A 25,142-nucleotide genomic window follows, 5' to 3' on the forward strand; every position below is an offset into this window, starting at 1 on the left:
AAATTAGCAAAGCCGGTGCAGGGATCCCGTAGATTTGTGAGTGGCCGGAAGGCGAGATGAGAGGGGAGCAGCAGAGAGGAGAAGGGGTTGGAGTGAAAGGGGATAAGGAGACTCGAACAGGTGGCTGGCACGCCACAGAGGGGAGACGAAGCCTTTGTTCAGGCCGGCTGCTATTGTCCTTGCCACATGTAGAATTTATAGCCTGGCCAGCATCCCAAGACGACACTGGAGCTGGGTTCGCAGGGGAGCTTCTAAACGTCAGAAGCTCCTCTGCAAATCTGCCCCAATATCTGTGGCTCCTTTAAGCTGCAGGAATTTACCAGAATGGATATCCAAGCCTCAGGCACACAGGTCATCCTCAGACCAGAGCATAAAACCTGAAGCATGATTTATGTCGTTCATTGAGGGACTACAAGTCAGTGCTCTTGGCCAGAGGCAGTCAGCGAAGGAAGAGCTCATTCCCTTGTCTGAAAACAGAAGAAAGCACCTCAGTGAAAGCTGAAGCACAGGCACAGTCGGTGTGATGATAATTCTCAGTGCAGTGGTAGAGCCGCACTTTCTGTATCTCGTGGCTTTTTGACCCCCAGTTTGGCTCTGAGACTCCACTGCAAAGCAGCCCACCTTAAGGGGAGCCCAGAAAAGAAGCAGGATGTAGTGCCGCTTCACTCCGAGCCGAAATCAGCACATGGCATATATTGCGTTCATTAGCGTCCGGGTCTGAAAGTTCAAGTCTAGGTAAATCAGCCCTAAATTGCCGCATGAATGAACGAAGGACACTTGCAGATGCTGTTCCACAGTAATAGAAAATGATCGTTGAAAGACGAGACACTGTGGGCTCATTTATTTTAAAATCCAATCACTAACAAAGTTATAAAAACATTTACAAGGGAAGAACACACCAGTTAAATGGCGAACGCTTTCCAGATGCTCTGAATGCATCCTAAATCACACCAGCCCCTGGGCAAGAGCAAGATGCAATTCGGACCTGGGAGGCAGCTGATGTCCATGCAAAGCTTCAGCAGGACATGGGGCTGAAATCCGAGTCGAGCCCAGATGCAAATCCTGGAAAGCAGGGAGAAATTCCCATTTCTCTGCAAGACTAGCATGCCCCACAGTTTGCTCAAACCGTTCTGCAGCTTTCTACATCTAGGGACCAATCTAGATATGGCAACTGTAAGTCCTGCTGTTCCCAGTCAATATAGGCTGAGGACAATGGGAATGGTAAGCCAACGTAAGTGCCATATCCCACGTTGGGGAAGGCAGAAACCTGATTATTCACCGGGCCAGCGTCTTCCCATGGAACAAGGCAGGAGAGGCAAATCCCCAAACTGAAGTAAATGTATCATAGTCGAGTTGGAAGGGGCCATGAAGGTCGTGGGGTCCACCCCCTTTCTGTTGCATGACACAAGTCAGACCATCCCACTCAAGATGGCCATCCAGTTTCTTCTTGAAAAAAAAACCCTCATTTTTTTGACTGGGTACCTCTAGGCAGCTGGTTCCACTATTGTATTGCTCTGACAGTGAGGAAGCTTTTCCTGATGTCCAGCCTGAATCTGGGGTGTCGCAACTTGAACTGATTATTCTGTGTCCTACACTCTGGTATCCGCAAGAAGAGATCTTGACCTTCTTCTTTGTGATGGCCTTTGAGGTCCTTCTAGAGGGATACCATGCCCCCCTCAGTCTTCTCTTCTCAAGGCTGAACATGCCCAGTTCCCTCAGTCTTTCCTCACAGGGCAGTGCTTCCAAACCCTGGATCATTTTGGTTGCCCTCTGCTGGACCCTAATTTTTCTGCATCTTTCTTAAATCTTGATGCCCAGACCTGGACACAGTATTCCAGATGAGGTCAGACTAGTGAGGGGTATAGGGGAACTACTACTTCTCGTGATTTGGAAGTAATACCTCCATTACTGCATCTCAAAATAGCATTGCCCTTTTGGCAGCTGCATCACATTGTTGGCTCATGTTTAGCCTCTTGTCCACAATTACTCCAAGATCTTTTTCTTGTTCCGTTCTGTTGAGCCACATATTCCCCATCTTGTATCAATGCCTTTGGTTTCTTCTTCCTCGGTGAGGACTTGGCTCTTGTCCTTATCGAATCTCATTCTGTTGCTTTCAGCCCAGTGTTCAAGTTTATGATGATTGCTCTGGATCTTCATTCTGTCTTTGAGGGTGTTTGCTCTTCCATCCAGTTTTGTATTGTCTGCAGATCTGATTATCTTTCCTTGTACTTCCTCATCTAAATCATCAATAAAGATGTTGAAGAGCACTGGGCCCAGGACTGAACCCTGTGGCACCCACTAGTTACCTCCCTCCAGTTTGAGAAGGTGCCATTGATGGGCACTCTTTAGCAGTGTCCAATTTAGCAGCCAATTTTGGATCCACCTAATAGTTTTTCCATCTTGTCCAATTTTTGCTAATTTGCTTATCAGAATGTCATGTAGCACTATGTCAAAAATGTTGCTAAAACTTAGGTAGATTATGTCCACAGTGTTCCCTCTGTCCATTTGGGAGGTTACCCAGTCAAAAAAAATGAGATTAAATTAGTCTGGCAGAATTTATTTTTGATAAATCCATGTTGGCTTCTATTGATCGCTGCATTTTCTTCAAGATGCTTGGACATGGATTTTTTAATAATTTGCTCCCAAATTTTTCTAGGGATTGATGTCAGACTAATTGGTCAGTTCTTCCCAGATTCATCTTTCCCCCCTTTTTGAAGATAGGGACAACATCAGCCCTTCTCCAGTCATCTGGCACTTCTCCTGTTTTCCAAGATTTATTGAAGATAATAGTCAGTGGTTTTGAGTGTTCCTTTCAGAAAGAGTGGCTATTGACACAGTGGGGGAGCAGGTGTAACTTCAGTGTAAGATAGGATTTAGCTTTTCCAAAATAAAATTATAGATAGTGCGACAGAAGTGAAGATGTCCTGGATTTCATACGCTCAACCTTTTCTTTACTTAGTTCTGCCATGCTAAGAATAGCACACCTAATCCCAAACATTAGCAGATTAAAACTTGTAAGGGTGGTGGCTTGAACCTTTCTTTCTGAGAGGGATGATGGGAGTCGAGAGCTTGGCGGCCTGCCGAAATGCTCCGCGGCTGTGGCAGAGGCTGGCCCAGCGCTACATTTCCCCACGGAGAAACAGCAAGGTCTTCTGCAGCCCGTCCTAGCCGAGGCCATTTCCTGAGGCCCGAGCGGGCGCCAGCTGGAGCCCAGTTCCACCAGTGCGGGCGGCCCAGTCCTGGCCCGGGGGGCGGGGGGGAAGAAGGGGAAGCGGAACCCGAGAGCGCGAGCTGTGAATCTGGGGGGACGCGAATCTGGGATGGCACAGAAGCAGGACCCCCTCCTCGCAGCCTCCGAGGCGACGAGCTCGGCCTACCGGCACGCGAAGGCCGCAGCGCCCGCCCCGCCACCCGCCGCAGGGTCTCCCCGAAGCACCCCGGACGGTGTTTCGGCGCCCGGGCTGCCACCGCCATTCCCCCTGGAAGCACCAGCGGGAACGGGACGCAGCGCGGCTGCCGGAACCGCGGCGGAAGCCGCCGGCGCCGGCCCCGGCCCGCTCCTCCAGCCCCGCGCGCCCTCTGCCGGAGCAGGCCGGGACTGCAGGAGGGGAGGCCGGAGAAGCGCCGCGCCCGCCGGATCGCGCCCGGCCCCTCTCGGAGGCGGCCCGGGTGAGGAGACGCGCTGGCTGGGCCTCCGCGGGCAGCGCTGCCCGTCTCTGCCACAAGGCGCGCCCCGCAGCACCGGCCGGGCGTGAACGGCGGGCGCCTCGCGGCCTGCAGGGCCGAGGCGGCGGCGAAGGCGCTCGGCGGAGTGCGCCCAGCCACGTCTCTCCCCGGCCGAGGACCGGCCCTGGCGGCCCGGAGCAGCAGCAGCAGCAGCACGGCCCTGCTGAAGGAGCCGCTGCTGGACCTGGAAGGCCCCGGCCATTGTTACTTCTTGCTTTTCGAAGGTGCGAGCCACCTTCCAGCCACAGATCCCAGGGGGGCGTGCGCACAACATCAAAAGCCGATCCGGCGTAAAAATCACACAATGGCACACCGCAAAAGCAATGCAGCAAGAGGAACTCTTCGGCAACATGTAACGAAAACAATCAATGTAGGCCAAAGGCAACTTACAGTGCGCACTTATAGCTATCTCAGATGCTCAAATGCCTGGGCAAACGGAAGCCTACTTCGGTGCCAAAGAGAAAACAACAGTCAGCGTCGACCGCGGCTCCTTCGGGAGGGCATCCCTGGGAGGGCGCCGCCGCAGAGAAGGCCCCGGCCCCCGCCGCCGCCGCAGCAGCAGCAACAGCGGGCGCCCCCCACCGACTGCTCAAAGGAAGCGCCCGCTCCCAGGAGCGCGCAGGGCCGCCGGCGGGGGAGGCGGCGGGCGGGCCGCGCGCCTTCCCGGGGCGACCACCTGCCCAGGGCGCCGCCCGCAGCGAGTCCGCCCGCGCCCCGCCGGCGTCGCCCGGGCTCTTGCGCCCACCCCGTCCGGGCTCCTGCGAGCGGGGCGGAGTCCCCAGCCGCCGGCATCGCCCGCTCCCGGCCGGCCAGGAGGAGCGAATCGGGGCGCTGCGGCCCGTGGGCCCCCGCCGGCTGCCCGAGCCCGCCGGCCGCGAGCAAACGGGGCTGCCGCGCCCGCGCCGGGAGCGCGCTCGGGCGAGCAGCCGGGCGAAGCGCCCTCGGAGGGTTCTGGGAAGCGTAGTTTCAGCCCGTGCGCGGCCGAACTACAGCTCCCAGGGCCGCGGAAAGCGAGCAGGAGGGAAGTGGGGCGCGCAGGCTTCCTGGGGAAGGGAAGGCGAGGCGAGACGGGGCCCCCGGCTGGACTCGGCGCCGCAGCGTCCGGGTGCCTTCTCCCTGCGCCGCTCGGCCGGCTGCACCGCGCTGCACGCGAAGGGCGCCGAGGGCGAGCGCGCCGGCAGACGCCGAGACATGAACGTGGTGCTGGCTGTCAAGCAGTACATCTCCAAGATGATCGAGGACACCGGGGCTGGCATGAAAGTCCTGCTGATGGACAAAGAGACGGTGAGCCCCCTGAAGAGGCGCGCGGCCGCCCCCCGGCCCGGGGCCCCCGCTTTCGGCCGCAGCGGGCGGCCAGCATCGCCGAGCGGCGCCCCCGAGCCCAGAGACCGGCCGCCGCCAGGCGCTCGGGCCCGGGCCCCCGGGCGCCCCGCGGGTGCCTCGCCCCTTCCCCGGAGAGCGGCGCGGGGGGGGGGCGTCAGCCTGGGATCTGCGGGGCCCCCGTGGGAGCGCGGCGCCGCGTTCCGCGCAGCTGGGGCGAAGGGCGCTCTCGGGTGCCCCGCGCTCAGGGCCGGCGCTGTCGGGGAAGGGAGACCCTCCGAAAGCTGGCCGCTTTCTCTGCCGGCTGCTTCCTTTTTGTAACCGTCCGACACCGCCCCACCCCGCCTCCCCACACAGCTGTGCTTGGTAAAGGGAAATTGGTAGCGTAAATGCACTCTGTGCATGCTCAGGGGCTGTCTTATCTGTGCTACTTGTTTACTGTAGGTGCTGTCAGCATACCATGGGCATGTAAATCATGGTGGCAGCACCCTTAACTTCCAGATGTCTGGGGACAAGCTGCAGTTTCTCTACAGAGAGATGTGCACTCTGTCCATGCTCAAAAGTACTGCCTCAGTTATTGGCTCACGCATCCCAGAGCTGTTCCTTGGCTCGGTAGACATGTTCCGTGGCAGGGACTTCATGCAAATAATAGCGTGGTATCAACTCGCAGTGTTTGCAGAATCCCAAGAGGGAGGATGGAACATCACCTGAGCTGAGCTGGGGTGTGTTGTGCTTTAGTCCAGACGTTTTAAGCTGCAGCTCAATCAGCCAGTGGTGAGGGATGATGGGAGTGGTGGGCCAGAACACCTGGGGTGCTGGGCCAGTTGCCCACCTGCGCACTCGGTGGAAATGGCAGAGCCCTCCCTGCCTTAACCGCGCGTCCCCCTGCGAGCGTCACCTGAGCGGGCCGTGCTCTGCCTCTCCCCCCGCAGACCGGCATCGTGAGCATGGTGTACTCACAGTCTGAGATCCTGCAGAAGGAGGTCTACCTCTTCGAGCGCATCGACTCGACCAGCCGGGAGACCATGAAGCACCTGAAGGCCATCTGCTTCCTGCGGCCCACCAAGGCGAGTCGCACTGCCCAGCCTCCCCGGAGCTGGGGCCCTCCGGACGCGTCACCCACCGAAGGGGATGCCCCCAGACGATCCTCCCATGCAAACGGGCCCCCTGCCTGAGGTTAAGCCCTGGGCCGCAGGGGAGCCCTCCCCGTGGCCCCCCATGCGGGTGCTCTGCCCCCAGGTGGGCATGGCGAGAACTTTCTGCTCTCCTGTGTTTGGCGACCCCAAAGGCCAAACCGGAGGCATTTAGTGTCCCTCTCGGTGTCTTGCTTGTGTGCTCAACTGATAGCTGCGTCTTTGTTACTGATGTTGATCGCAGCTATTTTTGTTATTTGTTAGCTTTCCTGACGCTGATGTGAAGGGAGGGGGATCCAAGTTGTGAAGTGTGTGAAGAGTGCAGCGGGGAGCCGGCGAGGGTGCTGGGGGCCTCCTGTGGGCAGCCTTGCCTGGCCAGCCTTGCTCCGTCAGGCCCAGTGCGGTTGGCCAGGGCTCCAGGCAGGCCCTCCCAGGGCCTTCTGCGCATACGGCCGGTGCTCTCCCTAAAAACAGAAACTCTAGTCCTCATGTTTCTGAATAGAGGGGGGCTTCCTCAGGTCTGGGCTGGGGACCTGCCAGGTGCAGGCTGCAGGCTCCGCTTGGCCATGCAGACCACTGGGAGACTTTGGGCCACTGGCTTACTCTCAGGCTAGCCTACCTCACAGGGTTGCTGTGGGTGGCGAGGATAAAATGGAGTGAGGAGTAAAATGGAGTGTATGGAGTGACCATACACACCCCTTGGGTTGCTCACCAGAAAAGGTGGGGCATAAATGCAACATCATCATCATCATCATCATCATCATTATAACATTTCTATGCCGCCCCTTGCCGAAGCCTCGGGGCGGCTTACAACACAATAAAATACATTGAAATACAATAGAACATAATAAATTACCACTAAATACAAAAATACAAAAAATACACTGAGATACAAACATAATAATATAAAATTAAAATTAACAGTATAAAATAAGTAAATAAAGAATATAGGAGGAGAAAAGAGAAGGAAGAAGAAGTTGCCCTGGCCAGATCAGATCAGATCATATCAGATCATAATAAGGTAGCAGTAGTAATAATTGCAGTAGGTTCCCCGTGGAAGTTCCTAATTCTGATTCCTTGGCTGCCAAATCGCCGTAGTGCTATCTCCCCACAACCCCTGCCTCATAAGTGACCCTAAAGGCCCTGGTCCAAAGGCATCTTTGCTTTTCCTGTCTGGTCTGGGGCTCAGTTTGTGATCTGAACATGGTTTCTTCACTTGTCTAGGAAAACGTGGAATACCTCATTCAAGAGCTGCGGAGGCCTAAATACAGCACCTACTTTATTTGTAAGTATGTTTGGTCTTCCCACGCCTTTGTGCCCCCGTGTTTGCGGTGAGCTCGTGGCATGTGTGTTTTTCCTCTCTCACGTTCCTCAGTGCACGTCTGCTTCAGTTTTTTCTATTGATTATGAGGATGACTGTCGGGATTCCCCAACATGCTGGCTGGGGATGATGAAAGGTGTAGTACAGCACATCTGGAGGACTCTGGACTGAGAATTGGAGATTCTGTGTCATCCTCTGGCCAGCGCAGATCGAAGTCTGCAGAGGTATCACATGCTCCAAGCAGAAAATAAATTTTGGTTCCAGATTGAGAGAAGAGTAGATTAACTGACTCACCAAAGGCAAAGAGGCTTGTTTGGAACTGTTGTTGTTTTGCTTCGCAGTGAAGTGTCTTGACTAATATTGTGGGAAAAACATGCTCAGTAATAAACTGCTCTTGCTTTTAAAGACAAAATTATTTTTAAGGTAAATTAAAACTAGTCTCATTACTTTCATGGACATTGCGTGCCACCACTATTTTAGATTTCTGCTACTTTCGGAGGCCATTTGGAAGTAAGCTAGCTTGACTGCGGGGTTTTGTGTCCTTGATGTTCCAGCTTCCTGTTGCCTGTTCCAGTCTGTGCCTTCCCACCCCTGCAGTCCTGAAATGTAATGCTTTCTTGTTTTTCATGGTATTTCCAACTGGCTTTGGTTAGCCGCTTCAACTCTCCCTCTGAGCATAAGGCAGGACACGCATCTCTCGGTGACTAAATATTTGAAGATTATTACTGGGAAGCATCAGCGGGCAGCCCTCGGCTCCATGGGGACGAGGCGAGTCCATGCTGTCCGCCCTCTAGGTGTCATGCGCAGCCTAAGCCAGTGCGCCAGCAGAGGAGGATGCTGCTTGTTTGAGATGTGCCGCCGGCTCAGCCGGCTGCCCCTGTGCAGCGAGCGGAAATCGCTCTTTGCAAGGAGAAAGACCTGTTGGCTGATGGGGCCCGGACCTTCTCTGCACTGGGAAGGCTGCAGCAGTAGGGAGGGGCAGGATCAAGCGTGGGCCCACTTGTGGAGTTGGCCCGTTCACCCAGCATAGCTCCTGTTCGCGTCTCTGGATGGCAGAGAGCTGTTCCCATCCCCTGCAGTCCAGCACCCCATTTTTCCTGAAGTCCCCCTGAGGAGCCATTCCAGGGTCATGTGTCCTATTGCAGAGGTAGTTCAGCAGAGCTTCCAAAACTCAGTTTTCCTGAGCATGGTCAGCATTCTCTGAAGCCTCTATATCATAAGTGCTAGAAACTTGATTTTTGCTTTTTGTTTTAAGAAAGACTATGATTGCTAACAGTATGAAGATGCTGCAGGGGGCACAACAGATTCTTCCCCCATTGCCTTTACATTGACAAAGATGTTATTATCTTAAATGTTATTAAAACGTTTATTTGTCTGTATGGAGTGGCCTTGCTCTCATTCTAATTTCCCAACTTTATTTTAAAATGGGAAACCCTCAGTTTGGCCCAAAGTGTCACAAAGCACCGGACCAGCCCCTCCTTGCTCCCTGCCCCCCGGGCAGCCCCCGTCTTGCCTCCAGGTGCAGTTCTTGGCATCACTGTCGCTCTTTTCTGAACTGCAAAGCCAGAAGGTCCCCTCGTTGCGCTGCGCACCTGAGCGCCTCATCCTTGGCTTCCTTTTAGATTTTAGCAACGTGATCAGCAAGAGCGACGTCAAGTCACTGGCAGAAGCGGACGAGCAGGAAGTGGTCGCCGAAGTTCAGGTAGGTTTGCCCCGAAGAACCGCTCTGGTGGCCTTCTGGAAGAGAAGCTGCGTGCCTGCTGCCCCAGCAGCCCACTTTGGGACCTGGCAGCACCGTTCCGAAGCGGCCACCGCCTCTGTGGGTGCATCTCGCCCCTTCCGGAGCTGCCTGCGCGGGCGCCCCTCCATCGCAGGATGGAGGGCGAGCCCCGTCGTCTGGTGGGGCCAGGGGAAGAGCGCTTGCGTCCCTCTGCCCTGGGCCTCCCCTCCGCTTTCCTGCCCTGCCTCAGGCCTGCGGTGTTCGGCAAGAGGGAGCGAAGGTTCTCAGCTCTGCCGTGCCTGTGCCCCACCCTTGATGACCGGTCGGGGCAACTCCGTGTCCCTGGCAAGCCTTGGGGTCTTTCGGGTGTCCAGGCCGCTGCTTGCGCATGCTCCGCGCCACCCTGCTTCCAGTGGCGGTGCCCCAGCAGGGCGGTGGTGTGGGCTGGCCGCTGCCCTCGCCACCCCAGCCCGGGAGTCGCAGCGCCGCGCCAGGACTGCAGCTCTCTGCAAGCCCCCCGGCTCCCCCCGTTCCCCAGATGACGGGCGCCACGCTGCTTGCGGGGACGAACCGTGGCAACCGAGGGGTGGCGTTTCCACCTTTTACTGGTGCACCAGTTGGCCCCTGGCTGCCTTTGTCCCCGAGGCCGGTCCGGGGCCTGCCAGGACAGATGGCTGTGCGAGCCTTGGTGTGACGCTGGGCCCCGTTTCGCCTCTCTTTGGCAGGAATTCTATGGGGACTACATCGCTGCGAATCCACATGTGTTTTCTTTCAACATCCCAGTCTGCTGCCAGGTGCGCATTTTGCCGAACCCGATACCTTCATCGCCTCTTCCTCCATGGGCACAGCGGGCAGCCTCCCGTGGCCTGCTGGGCGGAAGGATCGAGGGCTTGGCTGGAGGCTGGAGCTGCGGAGGACCCCCGCCCCCGGAGCCTCTGCAAGCGGGGAGGACGGGGGCCTCCTGCCCGCAGCAGCTTCCTGCTGCCTTTGCCCCTTGGGTCGCTGCAGCCTCGTGGAAATTGCCCCAAGCATTCCTGGGCATTCCTTTTTCTAGGGCCGCAGCTGGGACCCTGCGCAGCTCTCCCGGACCACCCAGGGGCTGACCGCCTTGCTCCTGTCCTTGAAGAAGTGCCCCATGATCCGCTACCAGCTTTCCTCGGACTTGGCCAAGCGGCTCGCAGAATGCATCAAGGTGCGAAGCTGCCCTCTGGGCTCGAACGGCCTCCTCAGCCACAGAATTCCCAGAAAAGCATCTGGCACCCGTGCGGCCCTGTTCTCAGTCAGGAGGGGTGAATCTGAAACTGTGACCCCCATCGACCCCAGCAAACCTGATTGGGGATTATGGGTAGCATAGTCCTGCATGGGTTCTCCTTCCCCCTAGTGCAAAACCTGTTTCTCAAGAAGATCCATGTACATTTTCTGAATGTGGCAAACGCCACCCCTGCAAGGTAGCTCCGAATTCCTTTCTCCCCTCTCCACACGTGTGCTACAGAACCAGGCGGTGCGGAATTAATGCATGAAATGCAGGGGAAGGGCTGCCTCCTTGGGAGGCTGGCGAGGGGGATCAGGCCCTCTGGGGGCTGAGGGCAGCGAGAGGGCCAGAACAAGGGGCACGGCTGCTTCCCTGCCTTCCTTTGGGAACTGAGCCAGCAGGACTCGCCCGATAGCCCCAAAAGCCACGATGCTCGAGAACAGAGCCACTCCATCTTCCAGAAAGCGGCAGGGAAGGTTCCCTGTGCCCAGTTAGTGGGGTTCCTGGAAGCGTCTGGACTGGGTGACCCTTGGGTCGGATCCAGCACAGGGTTGCCCTTCGAGCAGGGCTGGCTGGGGCAGGGCAGGGCAGGGCAGAAGAAAGCCAGAGGTGCAGGTGGCGCTTCCCGCTCTTCCTTTTTCCCGGCCAACAGCAAGTGATCACCAAGGAGTATGAGCTGTTCGACTTCCGGAGGACCGAAGTCCCGCCACTGCTGCTGCTGCTGGACCGCTCTGATGACGCCATCACGCCGCTCCTGAACCAGGTGGGCCTCTCCTGCCTGGGCTGCTCCCCGAAGGGCTGGGCAGGGCCTTGGGCGATTCCGGGCCGCAGCTCTCGCTGCCTGAACCGTTGGCCCTGCTGGCTGGGAGGGGTGCAAACAGCCGTCCAAAACAATGGAGTGCCCTTCCTCTGCCGGGCTGTCCGGGCCCCTCTGCTGAACTTCAGTGTGCTTAATCTGGGGCTGCTGTGGGCTTCCTTTGGCGTGTTCCGTCTTGCTTCTGGTCTCGAGGTTTGTGTGTTTTGCACTGATACGGCTGGTGTTTGTATCGCTCTTTGTCAGAAGGTGCTGCAGAGCCGTGCTCTAGGAAGGCATTCCAGGGCCACCAGTCCATGAATAAGAGTGCTGCCTTCCGGACTGGGGGCCGCCGATAGTCTTTCCCCCTGACCATGTCCTTCCCCCCCGCACAGTGGACGTACCAGGCCATGGTCCACGAGCTGCTTGGCGTCCATAACAACCGGATTGACCTCTCCCGAGTCCCAGGCATCAGCAAGGACCTCCGGGAGGTGGTTCTGTCGGCCGAGAACGACGAGTTCTACGCCAATGTAAGTGTTCGGACGGCAGCGTGCCGGCGGGGTCTTTCTGGCAGCGGTCCCCGGGTGCCGACTCTGCTGCGGGCTTCTCCTCCTGCCCTTGCCCCTGCAAGCCCACGGCAAAGTTTTTCAGCTGATGTGTCAGCATTGCAGCTGTTCAGCTTCCCGTCAGGATCTCTCGCAGGAGCTCATCCCAGGCTAGGCGGGCTGAGTACCCTCCAGATATTCTGGACAGCAACTGCCACCATGTTGGTTGAGGCCGATGGAAGTTGTAGTTTAAATCATCTGGAGGGTACCCTCTGGTTGGAGCATGTATTAGACCTAGGCTGGGCTGGTGTTTGGTGGCTGGTAGGGGGGAGGCTGGGGAGGAGCAGGGGTGGCTGGTAGCCATGGCAGGGAGGAGAAGGCCCCCCAAGGGAGGGGCCCAGAGGGGGTCTCGACAAGGGCCCTTCAGACTGCCCAGCCACCTACATCAGAGGGTGTTCAAGATTTGGGGGCATTTGGAAATTTGAGCAAGAAGTTGTGAGCACAAAGCTCCCCCCCCCCCCCGACGTGCTGAGAACTGTGGGTCTCAGAATGGCTGCTTTCTTTTCAAACCGCCCTTTTGGCTCCTCCCCAGAACATGTATCTGAACTTTGCGGAAATTGGCAGCAACATCAAAAACCTCATGGAAGACTTCCAGCGGAAGAAACCCAAAGAGCAGCAGAGGCTGGAGTCGATTGCAGACATGAAGGTAATGATGGGGGGCAGGTTCCCAAGTCCACCTTCCCGCCCTGGCTTGGCTGTGCAGCGGGGCTGGGCAGCCCTGGCATTTAGCTGTGCTAGAAGCATCGGGAGGCTGTCGCTCTGTGGTACAGTCCCTGCCGTGCCAGAGAAAGTGCTGTCCTTGCAGACAGGTGTGGACATCTGGCCGGGGCTTGTGCCCCAGGTTCCCCAGGAGGCCTCCGGGCCTCTCTCCCTTTCCGCAGCCAGAGCGTTTGTGGTGTCCTGGGTGGTGCAGCTTCAGTGCTGGCATAAAAGCACAGAGCTAAAGTCAGGCTGAGTGCTGGGACCTCTGGGCCGTGCCCCTTCCTCCTTTGCTCCGAGTGGGTCTCCAAGGGGAATCCAACTGTTGGGCAGGCCTTTGACGTCTCTCCTGTAGCTCAGACTGGACTGGCTGGAGCAGCGGATCTGCCCAGTCCAGAGCGCTTTGCCCTGTTCTGGGCCGCCCTCTTGCTCTTCCTCTGCCCCGCAAGGCGAACATTTCCTGCTCTCTCAGGCCTTTGTGGAGAACTACCCGCAGTTCAAGAAGATGTCTGGCACGGTCTCCAAGCACGTGACGGTCGTGGGCGAGCTTTCGCGGCTGGTGAGCGAGAGGAACCTGCTGGAGGTGTCGGAGGTTGAGCAGGAGCTGGCTTGCCAGAACGACCACTCCAGCGCTCTGCAGGCAGGTGCCCCCCCCCCCGAGTTCCTGCTGGGGAGAAGCGTGGCCGCTGACGTAGCGGCGGCATGGCCGAAATGCAGTTTTACTTCGGTGTCCCAATTCTCACATCGCTGAGTCAGAGGCAGAAGGAAGGGAGGAGTTGCTCTGGGATGGACGGATGGACGGACTTCATCCCGGGGGTTTTTCTATGCCGTCCCATCGCTCAAAGTCTCTGTTCTGTGGTTGTGTGAAGGCCAGAGGCAGTGTCATCTCTGGTGTGCACGGGGCAGGCGCTGCCAGTGGCCCTGGGTGACTCCCCCACCGTCTCCCCTCAGAACGTCCGGCGGCTGCTGCAGAACCCCAAAGTGACGGAGCTCGACGCCGTCCGGCTGGTGATGCTGTACGCGCTTCACTACGAGCGGCACAGCAGCAACAGCCTGCAGGGCCTCATGGCGGACCTGAAGTCCCGAGGGGTGTCGGAAAGGCACCGCAAGGTGGGTGCAGGGCCCCCCGGGGGGCGGCCCCTTGCAGAGAGCAGGCGCTCGTCACGCAGACTCCTCTGCGGCCCCACAGGGAGAGGCCAAGTGTGCCTGCTGTGTTCTGGTCCCTGTGCCCTGCGTGGGGTTTCCCAAAAGGGGCAGCTGGCTGGATCCAGATCCCGCTGCGGGCCCCGCTGACATTCCCCGTGTCGGGGAGCGTCATTCTGCCAGCTCTAGCCAGCCTCCTCTCAAGGGCCACCCAAGACGGAGCCCCCCTAAGCCTCCGTTGGGTTTGAGGGGAAGTCCTCCCCGGCCACGAGGAGGGCTGCGGGCAAGCTCCGAAGGGACGGGGAATCCCGAGGAGCAACAGTCCCAGCGCTGTGTCCCCGTGTGCCTGGGGCCCAGTGCCCCCCTTCTGTGGGGAAAAGAAAACTTTGCCTTCGGAGAAAAGCCGATGGGAGGGCATTCCTCTGTTTATGTTCAAAAGAACGTTGCTGCTGCGAATTCAAGCACTCCGGTCTGCCTGCTTCAGGGGCATGTGTGTCGATAACTGACCGCTTCCTGTATGCAAAGCTCTTGAGCCTGGTGGAAAGGCCCCGGGGGGGAGGAGCTGCTGCGGGACATCTGTGCAGCCAGGTGCTGGCCTGACCCCTGCCAGTCATGGCTCCATGGACCGCATGGTCCTGCACAGGTGCGGGAACGTCTCCCAGGCAAGTGCAGCGAGGACTGTGAGTCCCCGGACTGAGCCACTGGGCTCTGCTCTGGCTTGTCCAAACAGCTGGTTCCTGCTGTCGTGGAGTACGGAGGAAAACGGGTTCGCGGGAGCGACCTCTTCAGTTCCAAGGATGCTGTGGCCATCACCAAGCAGTTCCTCAAAGGCCTGAAGGTAACCGCGGGGGGTCCCCTTGCTGGCATGGACGGCTGCCATGATGGGCTGCCCTGCCCCGGGTTCTGATCGGCTTGGCTTTTTTGGAATCCAGCCGGCAGTTCTGCTGTGAACCTGTGTTCTATGTCACGTGGGTTCCGTGGTCTTGCAGAACTTTTCCCCCTTTTATGGGGAACTTGTGTGAATTTGATTGATTTTAATCCACGTTAATGATGCAAGTCAGTGCATCTGTGTAAGAGCAGGCAAGGGCTACTGATGCTTGTATAAATGCACAGATGTGCGTTGGTTACTGCCGATTCTGCCTAATTCTAGAATTATTATTAATTCTAGCTTAATTATGCTGTTACTGCATAATTCTCGTTTTAAAAAAAGGCTCCTTCCATGAGCAGGCCACAGAACAAGATGCCGGCAGCCTGGAGCGGGTTTGGCACGATCCGGGCAGCCCCTAAATCCCCGTGGGACTGAGGGATGCAATTCCATGGGGGGTTCCACGGCCGCAGCCCCGCGGTAGCGACTGGGTTCTCTCGCGCTTCTTACGCAGGGGGTCGAGAACGTCTACACGCAGCACCAGCCTTTGCTGCACGAGACCCTGGACCTGCTCGTCAAGGGCAAGCTGAAGGACAGCCAGTATCCCTACCTGGGGCCCAGCATCCTCCGGGACAGGTAGTGGCGACGCGGCGGGGCTCGGTCACTGGCGGGGAAGGGGGGCCTGTGCTGTGCGCAGCAGCGGGGGCCCCTCTGGCCTTTGGGCTGCCCAGATGGTGCGCCTTCCGGTGAGCGGATCTGGCTGGGTGTGGGGAGTTCCAGGGGTGCAGGGAGGAGACAGCAGGAGCAGTGAGCCTGTGGGCGGGGAGCGCTTCATGGTGCCCCCCCCAGCATGGCTGTTTGGCCTCAGTGCTGGGGCTGGAGTTGGCCACCTGCGGGCTCATTCCCAGGGGACCGTGTCCCCTTCCCAGCTGCTGCCCCTTCTGCGGCTTCATGGCATCTGCTAGCCCCCCAGCTAAAGCTTTGCAGTGCCTCTGTGGGTCAGTCACCCGCAGCCGGAGTTTTCCGGCATAACGTGCTCGCAGCTCTGGTATTCTGCACTCAGCCCTTTGGCCTTCCCTGCGCCAAGACCGTGCCCCATCCCAGGCGCTCCAGAATGGGCCTGGCGCCGCTCCAGGGACTTGCGGTCCTGCCCTTCCTCTGCCCTGCCCGTGCCCCATGTGGCCGGCGAGCAACCGTTCTGCGTAGGAGCTGGGATGATCTGCCTTCATTCAGAGCGGAGTCTGGAGGGAAAGCTGCCCGCTGCGTCTCAGACAGTGAGTCATCGCAGCCCTTGGCTGGCTTGCCAGACAGCGCTGCAGCACGAGGCCTCGTGGTTCGGCTGTGCAGCCTTCGGGGTGCTTTTCCCATCCACCCCAAGCGGCTTCCCCAACATAGCAGAATCGTGTGCGGCAGGGTCAGGAAGCGGTGAGGCTGTCATGTGGTGGCTTGTGTGCCATCTAAGTGTTAGGTTCCCATTGAGCTCTACCCTCTATCGGATCCAGGCGTGCCTGTTGTGTTTGTGGTGCTATGCTGTGCTGCCCGCCAGAAAACCTCCGATTAGTTTACTTCATTTCTGCACCGCCCCGTCGCCAGAGCTGCCTGGACTGTCTGCAGCAGTCCACCTGCAGTCGGTCGGGCGGCCTCCTCCGCTCGTGGCAGCCTCAGAACACCCCCCCCCCCGCCTTGCTGAATTGCGGGACTTTAAGATCGAAGAGCTGATCCCCCGGCTGGGCTGAATCTCCCGCGCGTGCGTGCGTTCGTTCCCTGCAGTGCTTTTGGAGCGTTCCGGCAGTGCGCTTTCCGCAGGCAGAGGGTGCCCTTCACGGCGGTGGCTGCTTACCCGGGTGCAGTCACGGAGCATCGATCGAGTTCTGGAAGTTATGTAAAAGCGCTGAGATGTGCTCTTCTCGCTGGCAGGCATCCGGAGTGAAAGGGCGGGCTTCACCAACCCTTCTTCCTTCTGGCGCAGCATGCTACAACTCCCATCATCCTCAGCCGGCATGGCGAATGACTGTGCTGGCTGGGCATAATGGGAGTCGGAGTGCAGCACGTTGGCAAGAAGCCAGGTTGGGAAAAGTGGTGCGATGGTTGTGATGGCGTTGAAACCAGCAGGACCTCGTGGCTGGGAAGTTTCTCGTCCAAGGAGGGTGTCAGGGAAGGGGTCACGGTGGGCAAGCGGGAAAGCGAGGCCCTTTCCTTTCCCCAGCGGCTCAGGAACAGCTGAGCTCTGCTCCTTTTCTCTTCTGCTGTACAGAAGAGCGATGCATCTGATAAAACCTTTCAAGAAAGAGCTCGCTGTCACCAGGGCCATCCTGATCGTGTGGGGTCACCGCAGCCCCGGGGCTCGAGCTCTGAGCCTGCAGAAAGGGAGGTCTGTGCTCACAAGAGGCAGAATCGCTTGTCGAGGCTTCAGGCCTGCGGGGGAAGGTCCCGGCCGTCCGGATGAGGGCAGGGCTGTCCCCAGAGCCGTGCACAGCACACAGCCTCAGACCAGGAGCTTTTCCTTCCCCTCCAGATCAAATCCTTGCCCGCACGCCCAATCTGACTCTCCCAAGTGGGAGAAGTCCCTTTTCTGCTCTGAGCTGGCTGCCTTGAAGGCCACCTTCTTCCTCCCGAGTCAGAAAGCAAACTCTGGCAACACAAAGCCTTCCCTTCCCAGCACACGTGGCCGTTGCTGCATTATTCAGGCTGCAGCTCAGGGGAGAAGCAAGCCAGGGTGGGGGGCCTGCATCGAATTGACAGCTGTGGGTGTGCACTTAACTTTCTGCAGTTGCTCCTCTCTGCTTCTCTGCAACTACAACTCCCATCACACGCATCATGTTGGGGATGCCTTTTCGGAAGGATTCTAAGTTTCTTCTCTAATGTGAGGAGCTGGGAATGTAATAGCTGCTCGGGAGGTTTTGAGGGAGGAACCGTTGCCGTTTCCCTCCCCTTTCGGACCAGGAGGCGCTTCTTCTCTCTGGCCTTCTGCTGCATAATTAGGGGAGTCTCTGAGCAGGAAACTGGCTGCGTTATTCTGCCCCTGCACAAATGGAAGGCCCTGCTGAGAATACCGTATGCAGTTCTGATTGGTGCATGCAAAAAGACACGGTAGGTGTGGAAAAGGGCCGGAAAGCGCAGCAGAAACGATCCAGGGCTTGGGTCACTCCCTGGTGAGGAACGGTTGCAAGAACTGGGGTTGCCAGACTTTGGGAAAAGGCAAATGGGGGGGGGCGCCCCACATTGAACCTCGTGTGCAGAAAGTGGCAAGGGGGACATTTTGATCTCTCTCCCAGAATGGGAGCATCCAGAGGGGCCGTGCTGTGAAGCTGGTGGGTGGGGGATTCTAGACAAATCCGGGGAGACTGCGCTCCCCTCGCGCATTATTTAAGAGGGAAGCCCATTCCACGAGATGGAGCCATGGCCCCGGGGCAGGCAAGCCTTAAGAGGGCCCTGGGCCATTTCGTGCAGGAAAGGCCATGCATGCTGCTAGTCCCCATGACTGCTGCCTCCAGGATATGGGCAAAATGCTTGTGCACGCTGGTTGCTGTGTGGCCTGGGCAGGAGGGTGCCACCGCACCCCATGTCCTGCTTGCAGCTCTCCTGATGCTCTTACGTTTCAGAAGGGCGTGTGTGGGTGGCTGGACGGATGGGTCGATCCAAACCCTTTTGCAGTTCCCCCATAACAAAGTCCCCATCATAAGCCAGTTTCCGCAACGTGTATACATTATGCAAGCTGGAGAGCAATTTCAGTCTCCCTCTCTTTGCCTGTTTAGCGAAATGTTTTTGTTGTTTACAAGGCAGGGGCAGCACAGAGTGAGGAAGAGCGCTTGAAAAGCCCAGCCTTTCTAAGAGCTGAGAAGTTGGGGGTTTCTCAGTTCCTACAGCCTAAACTGCAGGGTAAAGCTTGTCCAGACATTGCTAACCCGGAGCAGAGTCTGGAGCGACGAAAAGTGAGGCGACTTCGGTTCTGCTCTGTAAGCATTTGCATGGCATTTAGCCACAACTGCCTCTGCGTGCTTCCTCCACTTCGGGGCGTGTGCGTTTGCGGCAAGATCTTTGTTTTGGTGGGGGGTGCCATAGCACTGGGCGCGAGTGCCTCGGGGGGCGTTCATGCGCAGTCTCTGGATCCCTCCACGAGCGGCTCGCCTGCGTCTTCTTTTTGAAGCCCGCTTTTGCCGGCGTCTTTGTCATCGGAGTCAGCTCTGGGGATCCAAGCAGCTGACAGGCGTTTCCTCCCCCAGCTTCCAGAGCAGCGCTAGACACCCACTCTTCCCCGTCTTCGGTCCAGGAGCAGCCGCGGCTCCGGAGTCGGGGGGCGGGGGGCTTTGCCGTGCCCGATGAGTCACTCCTGCACCTGCTGCCCGTCAAGGGAGGGCGTCCCCAGTCCCGGGAGGGGCAGGAAGGACCGCCGGGGTGGGGCAGAGGCCTGCCGGGCACGTTCTGCCTCTTGTGTGCCAGCCGTTTGGCCGCTCTCGCCCCCACCCCGCCGCCACTCCCTGAGTGTGCCCCTCCGAGGAGCGAGGCTGCCGCTCCAGCAGGGAGCCCCTTCCTGCTCCCCCCCAGCCCGGCCACAGACAATCCGTGTGACTCACAGTGTGCAAATCGTGTTGCGCTGGCAAACTGCTCAGGCCCCGTGTGACTTTGTGTGGTTGCTAAATATATCCTGCTGAATCCTTAAAAAGTTGCGTGATGAGTCGATTTCACATGTTGCTCCTGACTGGGCTTTGGATGGGAGCACGAAGCCACAGGAGGCGAGGAGGAGGAGGAGGAGGAGGCGCAGTCACACGGTGGGGGCGCAGTGCCGTCCCTGTGTCTTCCCTGGGCTGGCTTCGGGGCGAAGTGCCCCCGCACACACATGGAGGGAGCCCCCGTGCACTCGGCCTGGCCTCCCGCTGCTGCCGCCCACTCTGCGCAGTGGCCTGCAGGGCTCAGTCCTGCCCCACTTCCTATTCTGGGGGGGCATTTGTGTGGCCAGCAAAGCCATGGTCTCTTCCTCGCAGCACCGGGGCGGCTGGAAGCCGTTCCCAGCAATGGCACAGCCTAGCAACAGGCGATGGCACGTGCGCATGCGGGAGGAGCAGATGCGGCATGAAGGTGGAGGGCGGGCGGCAGGACGCTCCTCTCCTCTCCTCTCCTCTCCTCTCCTCTCCTCTCCTCTCCTCTCCTCTCCTCTCCTCTCCTCTCCTCAAGCCGATTCCTTGCTGTCCGGTGGAGCGGGCCCTGAGCCGAGCCAGTCGGGCGCCCGGGCGAGCAGGGCTGCGGCAAGGGCTGCCGCGCTGAGGGTCTCGGAGCTTTCCCGCCACAGGCTGCTGGGAGAGGCCCATGCTTTGTTGTTGGCTTGTGCGGGAGCAGCGGCACGGTCCTCTGCCCGGCCAGCACCGTGCAGAGTGGGAGCGAGTGGCCCGGACGGGGCAGGCCCTGTGCAGGCCAGCCGGCTCCGCTGGTCCCCCAGTGACTGGACTGGTCCAGAGTGGTCTTGCCACCCCCAAGAGGCAAGTGCACGAGGAGAGGCATCCCGTGAGCCTCAGGGCCCCTTGGACATTCTGGACTTGAGCTGCCAGCCTTCTTGGCCGTGCCAAGAAGCCACGGGGACTCCCAAGCGTCGGCTGGGCCTTGTCCGTTCGCCTCGCCGGGCCTCAATCGGCAAGCGCAGATGCACGGTCCCTGTGGACGCAGAGGCTTGCGCGGTGATATGCCAAGCTGACTCGCTCTGCCTGCACCGAGGCGTTCTTGCGTGGTCGTCGAAGGGCGAGGCTCCCAGAGGGACACGCGCCCATCTGTCTGCCGGCTTACAGGCGTCGGGGAGGGCACACGAGGAGAACGGGATCGGGAGGGCGGAGTGGAGTGTGGAATGCCCTTTCCGGACACTCCTCCGGGAGCAGCTGAGGCGAGGCCCGGTTCGCGCAGCTGCTGGCCCCCGTGGGTCCCCCTCGGCCCCCCAACCGCCTCCCTGTTTCTCGCAGGCCACAGGACATCATCGTGTTCATAATCGGAGGGGCGACCTATGAGGAGGCGCTGACGGTTTACAACCTGAACCGGACCACCCCCGGCGTCCGGATCGTGCTGGGTGGGACCATTATCCACAACACGAGGAGGTAAGCTGGGTGTTGTGGCCCACCCCGGGCGGTCTTGGCCCTCCGCGGCCCGCCCGGCCCACCACTGGCGCAGACCCACGAGGCCGAGGGAGGCCCGGCCGGGGACTCTGCCCGGGGGCCTGCAGCAGAGCGCCGATTCCCGCCTGCGAGCCACCGGCCTTACCCCCACAGGGACCCCGAGGCCGGGGCAGGGTCAGCGGTTGGATCACAGAGGGCCGGCTCCGAGACGCTCTTTGCACTGGCAGGCGCCGCTCCAGCAGCCCTTCCAGCCTGGGCAGTCGGGTGGCAGCATCACGGAGGGGCTGCCCTGTGTCCCGGGGTGGCGTGTGCGTGGTCTGCGCCCTGCCCAGAGGAGCTGCTGTTTGCGGGGCTGCCGAGCGCATTGGCAGCTGAGGCGAGAGCTGAGCCACCCCTCGCCTCGCTCGCTCTCAGAGGTGAAGCCACACCTGGGCCGCGTGTGAGGATCATGTCGCGGGGGAGCCCCCTTGCCGGAGTGCCGGGCCCCAAAATCTCCCAACTGCTTTGGATGCACGGAGGCGCGATTCCCGCCTTCTAAAAATAAGCACTTGGCGGCAGTTCATCTCAGGGCACCTCTGGAGAAAGCACGCAGGAGAGCTCTCCAGAGGCGTGCGTGGAAGCAAACCGCTTCCGTGCCCGCTTGCTGCGTTTCTGCCAGCGAGGGTCCCGGAGCTCCCTCCTCCCACCCTGCGACGGGAGCACAGCCCCCCGGCTGTTGGAATGGCTGATTGCCCCCAGCCTCCTGTTCGTGTTTCCTGAAGGCAGCCAGCGGGAGGGGTCTCTGGTTACCGCTTCACTGCCTGATGAGCTCCCAGCCAAGGTGCGCTGGGGAGGATGGGTGGGCGAGCGCTTTGTGGTGGGATGTGGGGGGGACAAGGAGAGTTTTCCCCTTGGGACCGGCGGGCACCGAGCGACCTCCAAGGTGCCAGGTGGGCTTGTCCCGGCCCTGCCTGGGCACGCCAGGGCCGGGACATGGCCCTTCAGCTCGCAGAGCCCCCGGCTGCACCCCTTCCCTCTCCTTGTGCTCCGGAGAGATGAGCCGGGTCGGCCTCTGGCTCCTGGTGTGCCGCACGGGGGTGACCCGGGGCCCGTTTTCTGCCCGGAAAGCCGGATGGGCAAACAGTGGCGCTGCCCCTTCCTTGGATGCCGGGCTGGAGGGACGCCCTGGAAGTGGGTTACGGAGCCAAGTCTGTATTAACCCACATCTTCACCAAATCCCGGTGAAATTAGCTCAGGTTCCAGTGCAGCTTTCTCTCTCTGCCATGTGCTCCGCTGTCTGCCGAGCTGCCTCTCCATGCAGCCCCAGAGCTCATTCAGCCCCGACGCATCCGTGGGGATCCTGCGTCGATGCAGCCGGGTCCGCTGCAGTGGCCGAGGCTGCCCAGTCCAGGAGTGGGTTTGGGTCCTGCCCCGGCAGCTGCTGCTCCCTCGGGAGGACCGGCCGGGATACGGCGGGGAGCCAGGGCGGCACGTCACGACAAGAGGGCTCTGGCCATATCTGAGGGGGCTCGGGCCATATCTGGACCCTGATGCAGGCGTGGAGGCGACTCCGGCGAGCGCTGCTGCAGCTGGGATAGGAACGAGGCAGCTCTGCCGTACGCGGGGCCCTGTGGGTCGGGTGCGGACTTGGCCGTGCTTGGAAGGGGCCCTCAGCGCCGTGGGGCCTGCTGTAGTTGTCAGGGCGGCTGCAAAGCTGCCGGGGCACTGGGCGGTGCAGGCCGGAGTGGCTCGTGGCCCTTGCCTGGGGGTCCAGGAGGGAGCAACCGGTCTGGGGCACCCCTCGGCTTCCGCCGCCTCTTCGGTCTCGCGGCGGGCGCGTCTCTCGCTTTATTATTATTATTATTATTATTATTATTATTATTATTATTATTATTATTATTAAACATTTCTATGCCGCCCCTTGCCGAAACCTCGGGGCGGCTTACAACATGATAAAATACATTGAATACAATACATTGAATAAAATACATTGCTTTAGCCCTGCAGCCCTCCTCCCCCCGTGGGAGGGTGGATTTTAAAGAGGCTGGCAGCACCCCCCCCCCCCCCACCGTCTTCCCCGGGTGGGGGGGGGGGGGGAAGAGCACGTGCTGCCCCTGCTACTGGCCCGCGCGGCTGGCCTTCAGCCCCACTTGGGTGAATCGGTGCTGCTTGCGAGCAAGAGGCGCCGCCACCCTCTTTGCGCTTCCTCTCCAAGGGAGGGCGGTTGACGGTCTCAGCTCTTGGCTCTGGGATTTGTCACCTGCTTGGCACCCATATTTGCAAGCTGCTGCGGGGTGCACGAGGCCCGTTCTTCTAAAACGTTTCCTGTGCAAGATGCCCACTCACTGGCCGCCGTTCCCCAGCCCCTCTTTGCGGCAGCTTCCCATGCTGGGGGTGAAAGCAAACAGATCGGCCTTGGCTTCCCTCCTCCCCTTCCCCCCTCTTGCCCCAGTGGGGCTTCCCCTGCTTGCTCAAGCTGCCGCGGGGGGGGGGGGGGACGCAGCAGTGCCCTTTGCTGGGGCAGCGACCTGACACGGGGTCCCGTTTCCAGCTGTTGAATTTCTGGAATGGCCCGTGTGTCTGGGGGCAGGTAGGGAAGGCAGAAGCGGCAGGGAGGCCTGCAGCTCACGGCACTTTGAAGTCGGCGCTTTGAGTGCCCCTTTGAAGTCGGAGTGTGCAGAGGGCTGGCCCCATGGGGTGCAGGGGTCCGGGGACCAACATGGCTGGAGCGGCTGGGGCGTCTTCCTGGCTGCTCGGAGTGCTGGAGGGAGGTCGGCCTCCGTGCGAGGACCGGCCCAAGCGCTGTGCCACCCGGGCTCGAACTTGCGCTCCCCCCACCTCTGGGAGCTTCCGAAACAGGCGGGCATCCGGCCGCTCCCCAGCATCCACGAGCAGAACCAGGGCCTGCTGGTCCCTGGTCCGGTGGGGGCCGGTTGCTGAAAGCTCGGCCCCCTCCCCGCTCAATCCCCTGCTTAATGAAGTTATTTTTCTCATGAGTCCAGCCCCCCACCGAGGATTAAGTTCATCTTGCTACATCTGGCAGTGGTGGAACCAGCTGCTAAACAGAAATAATAAACCCACTTCTAGAGAAACCCCATCTGGTTCTTTCTGTAGGATAATGTGTGGTGGTAACAAACCCGATACGATGGAGTATTAATGGAGGATTGGCTCTCCTGGGGAGCTGCTTGTTGTTTTCAAGGGGAGGATAGCATGAGAGGTATTCTTTTTCCTCCTTCCTCAGCCATGTTTAATGTTTCTGATGCTTTATTCCGCACCATGAGGACTGGTGTCTTTGCTGTTTTCAGTGGGGGAGCCATAGCCTGACAGGGAGCTCCTGCTTTGTGGGAGGTGGGTTCAATCCCTGCAGCATCTCCAGGGACTTAACCAGCTACCCTGGCGATCCTGTTTCCACTGGTGACCCACAGGGCTGATGGCCCAATATTTCGTCCCTCCCCGGGCAGTCCCAGAAAACATGCCGCTCCGTGTGGCGAGGTTTATTTAAATCCATGTGGGACGTGCTCAGGATCCTGCCGGCCGCCGCGCCAATACAGCAGAGCCCGGGGCCTCCCTCCGCTGTGCCGTGCCGTGCCCGTCTGCTTTCGGGAAAGGGCGAGGCGGTTGGAGCAGACGCTCCAGACGCGAGTTGCAAGGATCGTCTCGTCCCACGGCAGGAGCAGCGCTGTCCGGTGGGAGGCCCCGGTGCCGACAAGGGCAGCGTGGGCGAGGTGGCCGGGCCACGGGGGCCCCGGAACGGACAGCAGCCACGCCTGCTGGGGACGGTGGTGTGGCGCCTGCGTGAACTGGTGTGCTGCTTGGAGCTCCCGGGAGAGCCTTGGCTGGGAGCACCATGGAAAGGAGAAGACTAAACCTGGTCCTGTCCGTCCAGGCACCCCTTCCTGGTGCTGGACTGCCCCTTCCCCTGCCAGAGTCGGTGGTGGGTCAAACGCTGTGGCTGCCCCCTAGGGGGGAGGCAGCCCCCCCCACCACAAGTGTCTCTCTTCCTCAGCTTCCTCGAAGAGGTTTCTGCTGCCGGGTTCCGCGGACGGAGCGTGGAGAGCTCCCAGGGCGCAGCGAGGCCGGTGGCCCGGCGGCTGAACTGAGCGCGTGTCCCCGGCACGTCCCCCTGGCCACTTGGGCGACGTGGGCCCCCCCCCCCAAGGCACGTCGTCGCCAACACGTGGAAGCTCGGAGCCGCGTGGAGGACCAAGGGGCAGCTTCTGTGTCACCGAACGAGGAGTGAGCAGAGGGGTCTCTGAAGCCATATTTACCAGCCCCGACTGAGACTTTGAAAAGAAGGACACCCGCCTCATCCTTTTCCTTCAGCCCACGTGACGCCCGGCCGTTCTCTTCCTCGGGGTTGTCCCACCGGCTCCGTCTCCAGGTCTGCTTCTGGCCTGCCGCCACCCCGTCCAGTCGGTCCCCTTCCTTGGCAGGAAAGCCACGTGCATTCCAGTATCCCAATAAAAGAGCCGCGTGAGCTCGTGGCAGGCA

At 59.7% G+C, this 25,142-nt stretch overlaps 2 protein-coding genes across 3 annotated transcripts in view; one reads left to right on the forward strand and one right to left on the reverse strand.

Moving 5' to 3' along the window:
* The window catches only part of OTUD7B (OTU deubiquitinase 7B), a 41,944-nt gene extending 37,728 nt beyond the window's left edge, over nt 1-4,216 (reverse strand). The window contains exon 1 of the mRNA XM_044449123.1: nt 4,117-4,216. The gene's annotated coding sequence lies outside the window, so the exon portion shown is untranslated. The remainder of the gene's footprint in view (nt 1-4,116) is intronic.
* Nucleotides 4,217-4,671: 455 nt separating this feature from the next.
* On the forward strand, nt 4,672-25,142 carry VPS45 (vacuolar protein sorting 45 homolog). Of its 2 annotated transcripts, XR_006416560.1 has the most exons (16): nt 4,672-5,010; nt 5,979-6,113; nt 7,404-7,464; nt 9,123-9,202; nt 9,946-10,014; nt 10,275-10,412; nt 11,125-11,235; nt 11,661-11,795; nt 12,403-12,516; nt 13,042-13,209; nt 13,521-13,679; nt 14,443-14,550; nt 15,092-15,213; nt 20,523-20,654; nt 23,766-23,868; nt 24,658-24,727. XR_006416560.1 is itself a non-coding variant. In XM_044449234.1 (15 exons), the coding sequence occupies exons 1-15, from the start codon at nt 4,918-4,920 to the stop codon at nt 24,749-24,751; spliced, it is 1,719 nt and encodes a 572-aa protein (XP_044305169.1). In that variant the 5' UTR covers nt 4,673-4,917; the 3' UTR covers nt 24,752-25,142. The 2 variants fall into 2 exon arrangements, 1 of the variants encoding a protein (XP_044305169.1); XM_044449234.1 differs by lacking the exon at nt 23,766-23,868 and having other exon boundaries at nt 4,673-5,010; nt 24,658-25,142.

Source organism: Varanus komodoensis, unplaced genomic scaffold (assembly GCF_004798865.1).
Source record: "Varanus komodoensis strain SLA01 unplaced genomic scaffold, ASM479886v1 scaffold57, whole genome shotgun sequence".
Classification (NCBI taxonomy): domain Eukaryota; kingdom Metazoa; phylum Chordata; class Lepidosauria; order Squamata; family Varanidae; genus Varanus; species Varanus komodoensis.

What these genes read in the sequence shown, in the direction of transcription:
- VPS45 (XM_044449234.1), top strand. Translation starts at nt 4,918, where the DNA reads ATGAACGTGGTGCTGGCTGTCAAGCAGTACATCTCCAAGATGATCGAG. An exon ending in AGTCGATTGCAGACATGAAG is followed by an intron (nt 12,517 to 13,041) that starts GTAATGATGGGG and finishes CTGCTCTCTCAG; the next exon opens with GCCTTTGTGGAGAACTACCC. An exon ending in ATTATCCACAACACGAGGAG is followed by an intron (nt 20,655 to 24,657) that starts GTAAGCTGGGTG and finishes TCTCTTCCTCAG; the next exon opens with CTTCCTCGAAGAGGTTTCTG.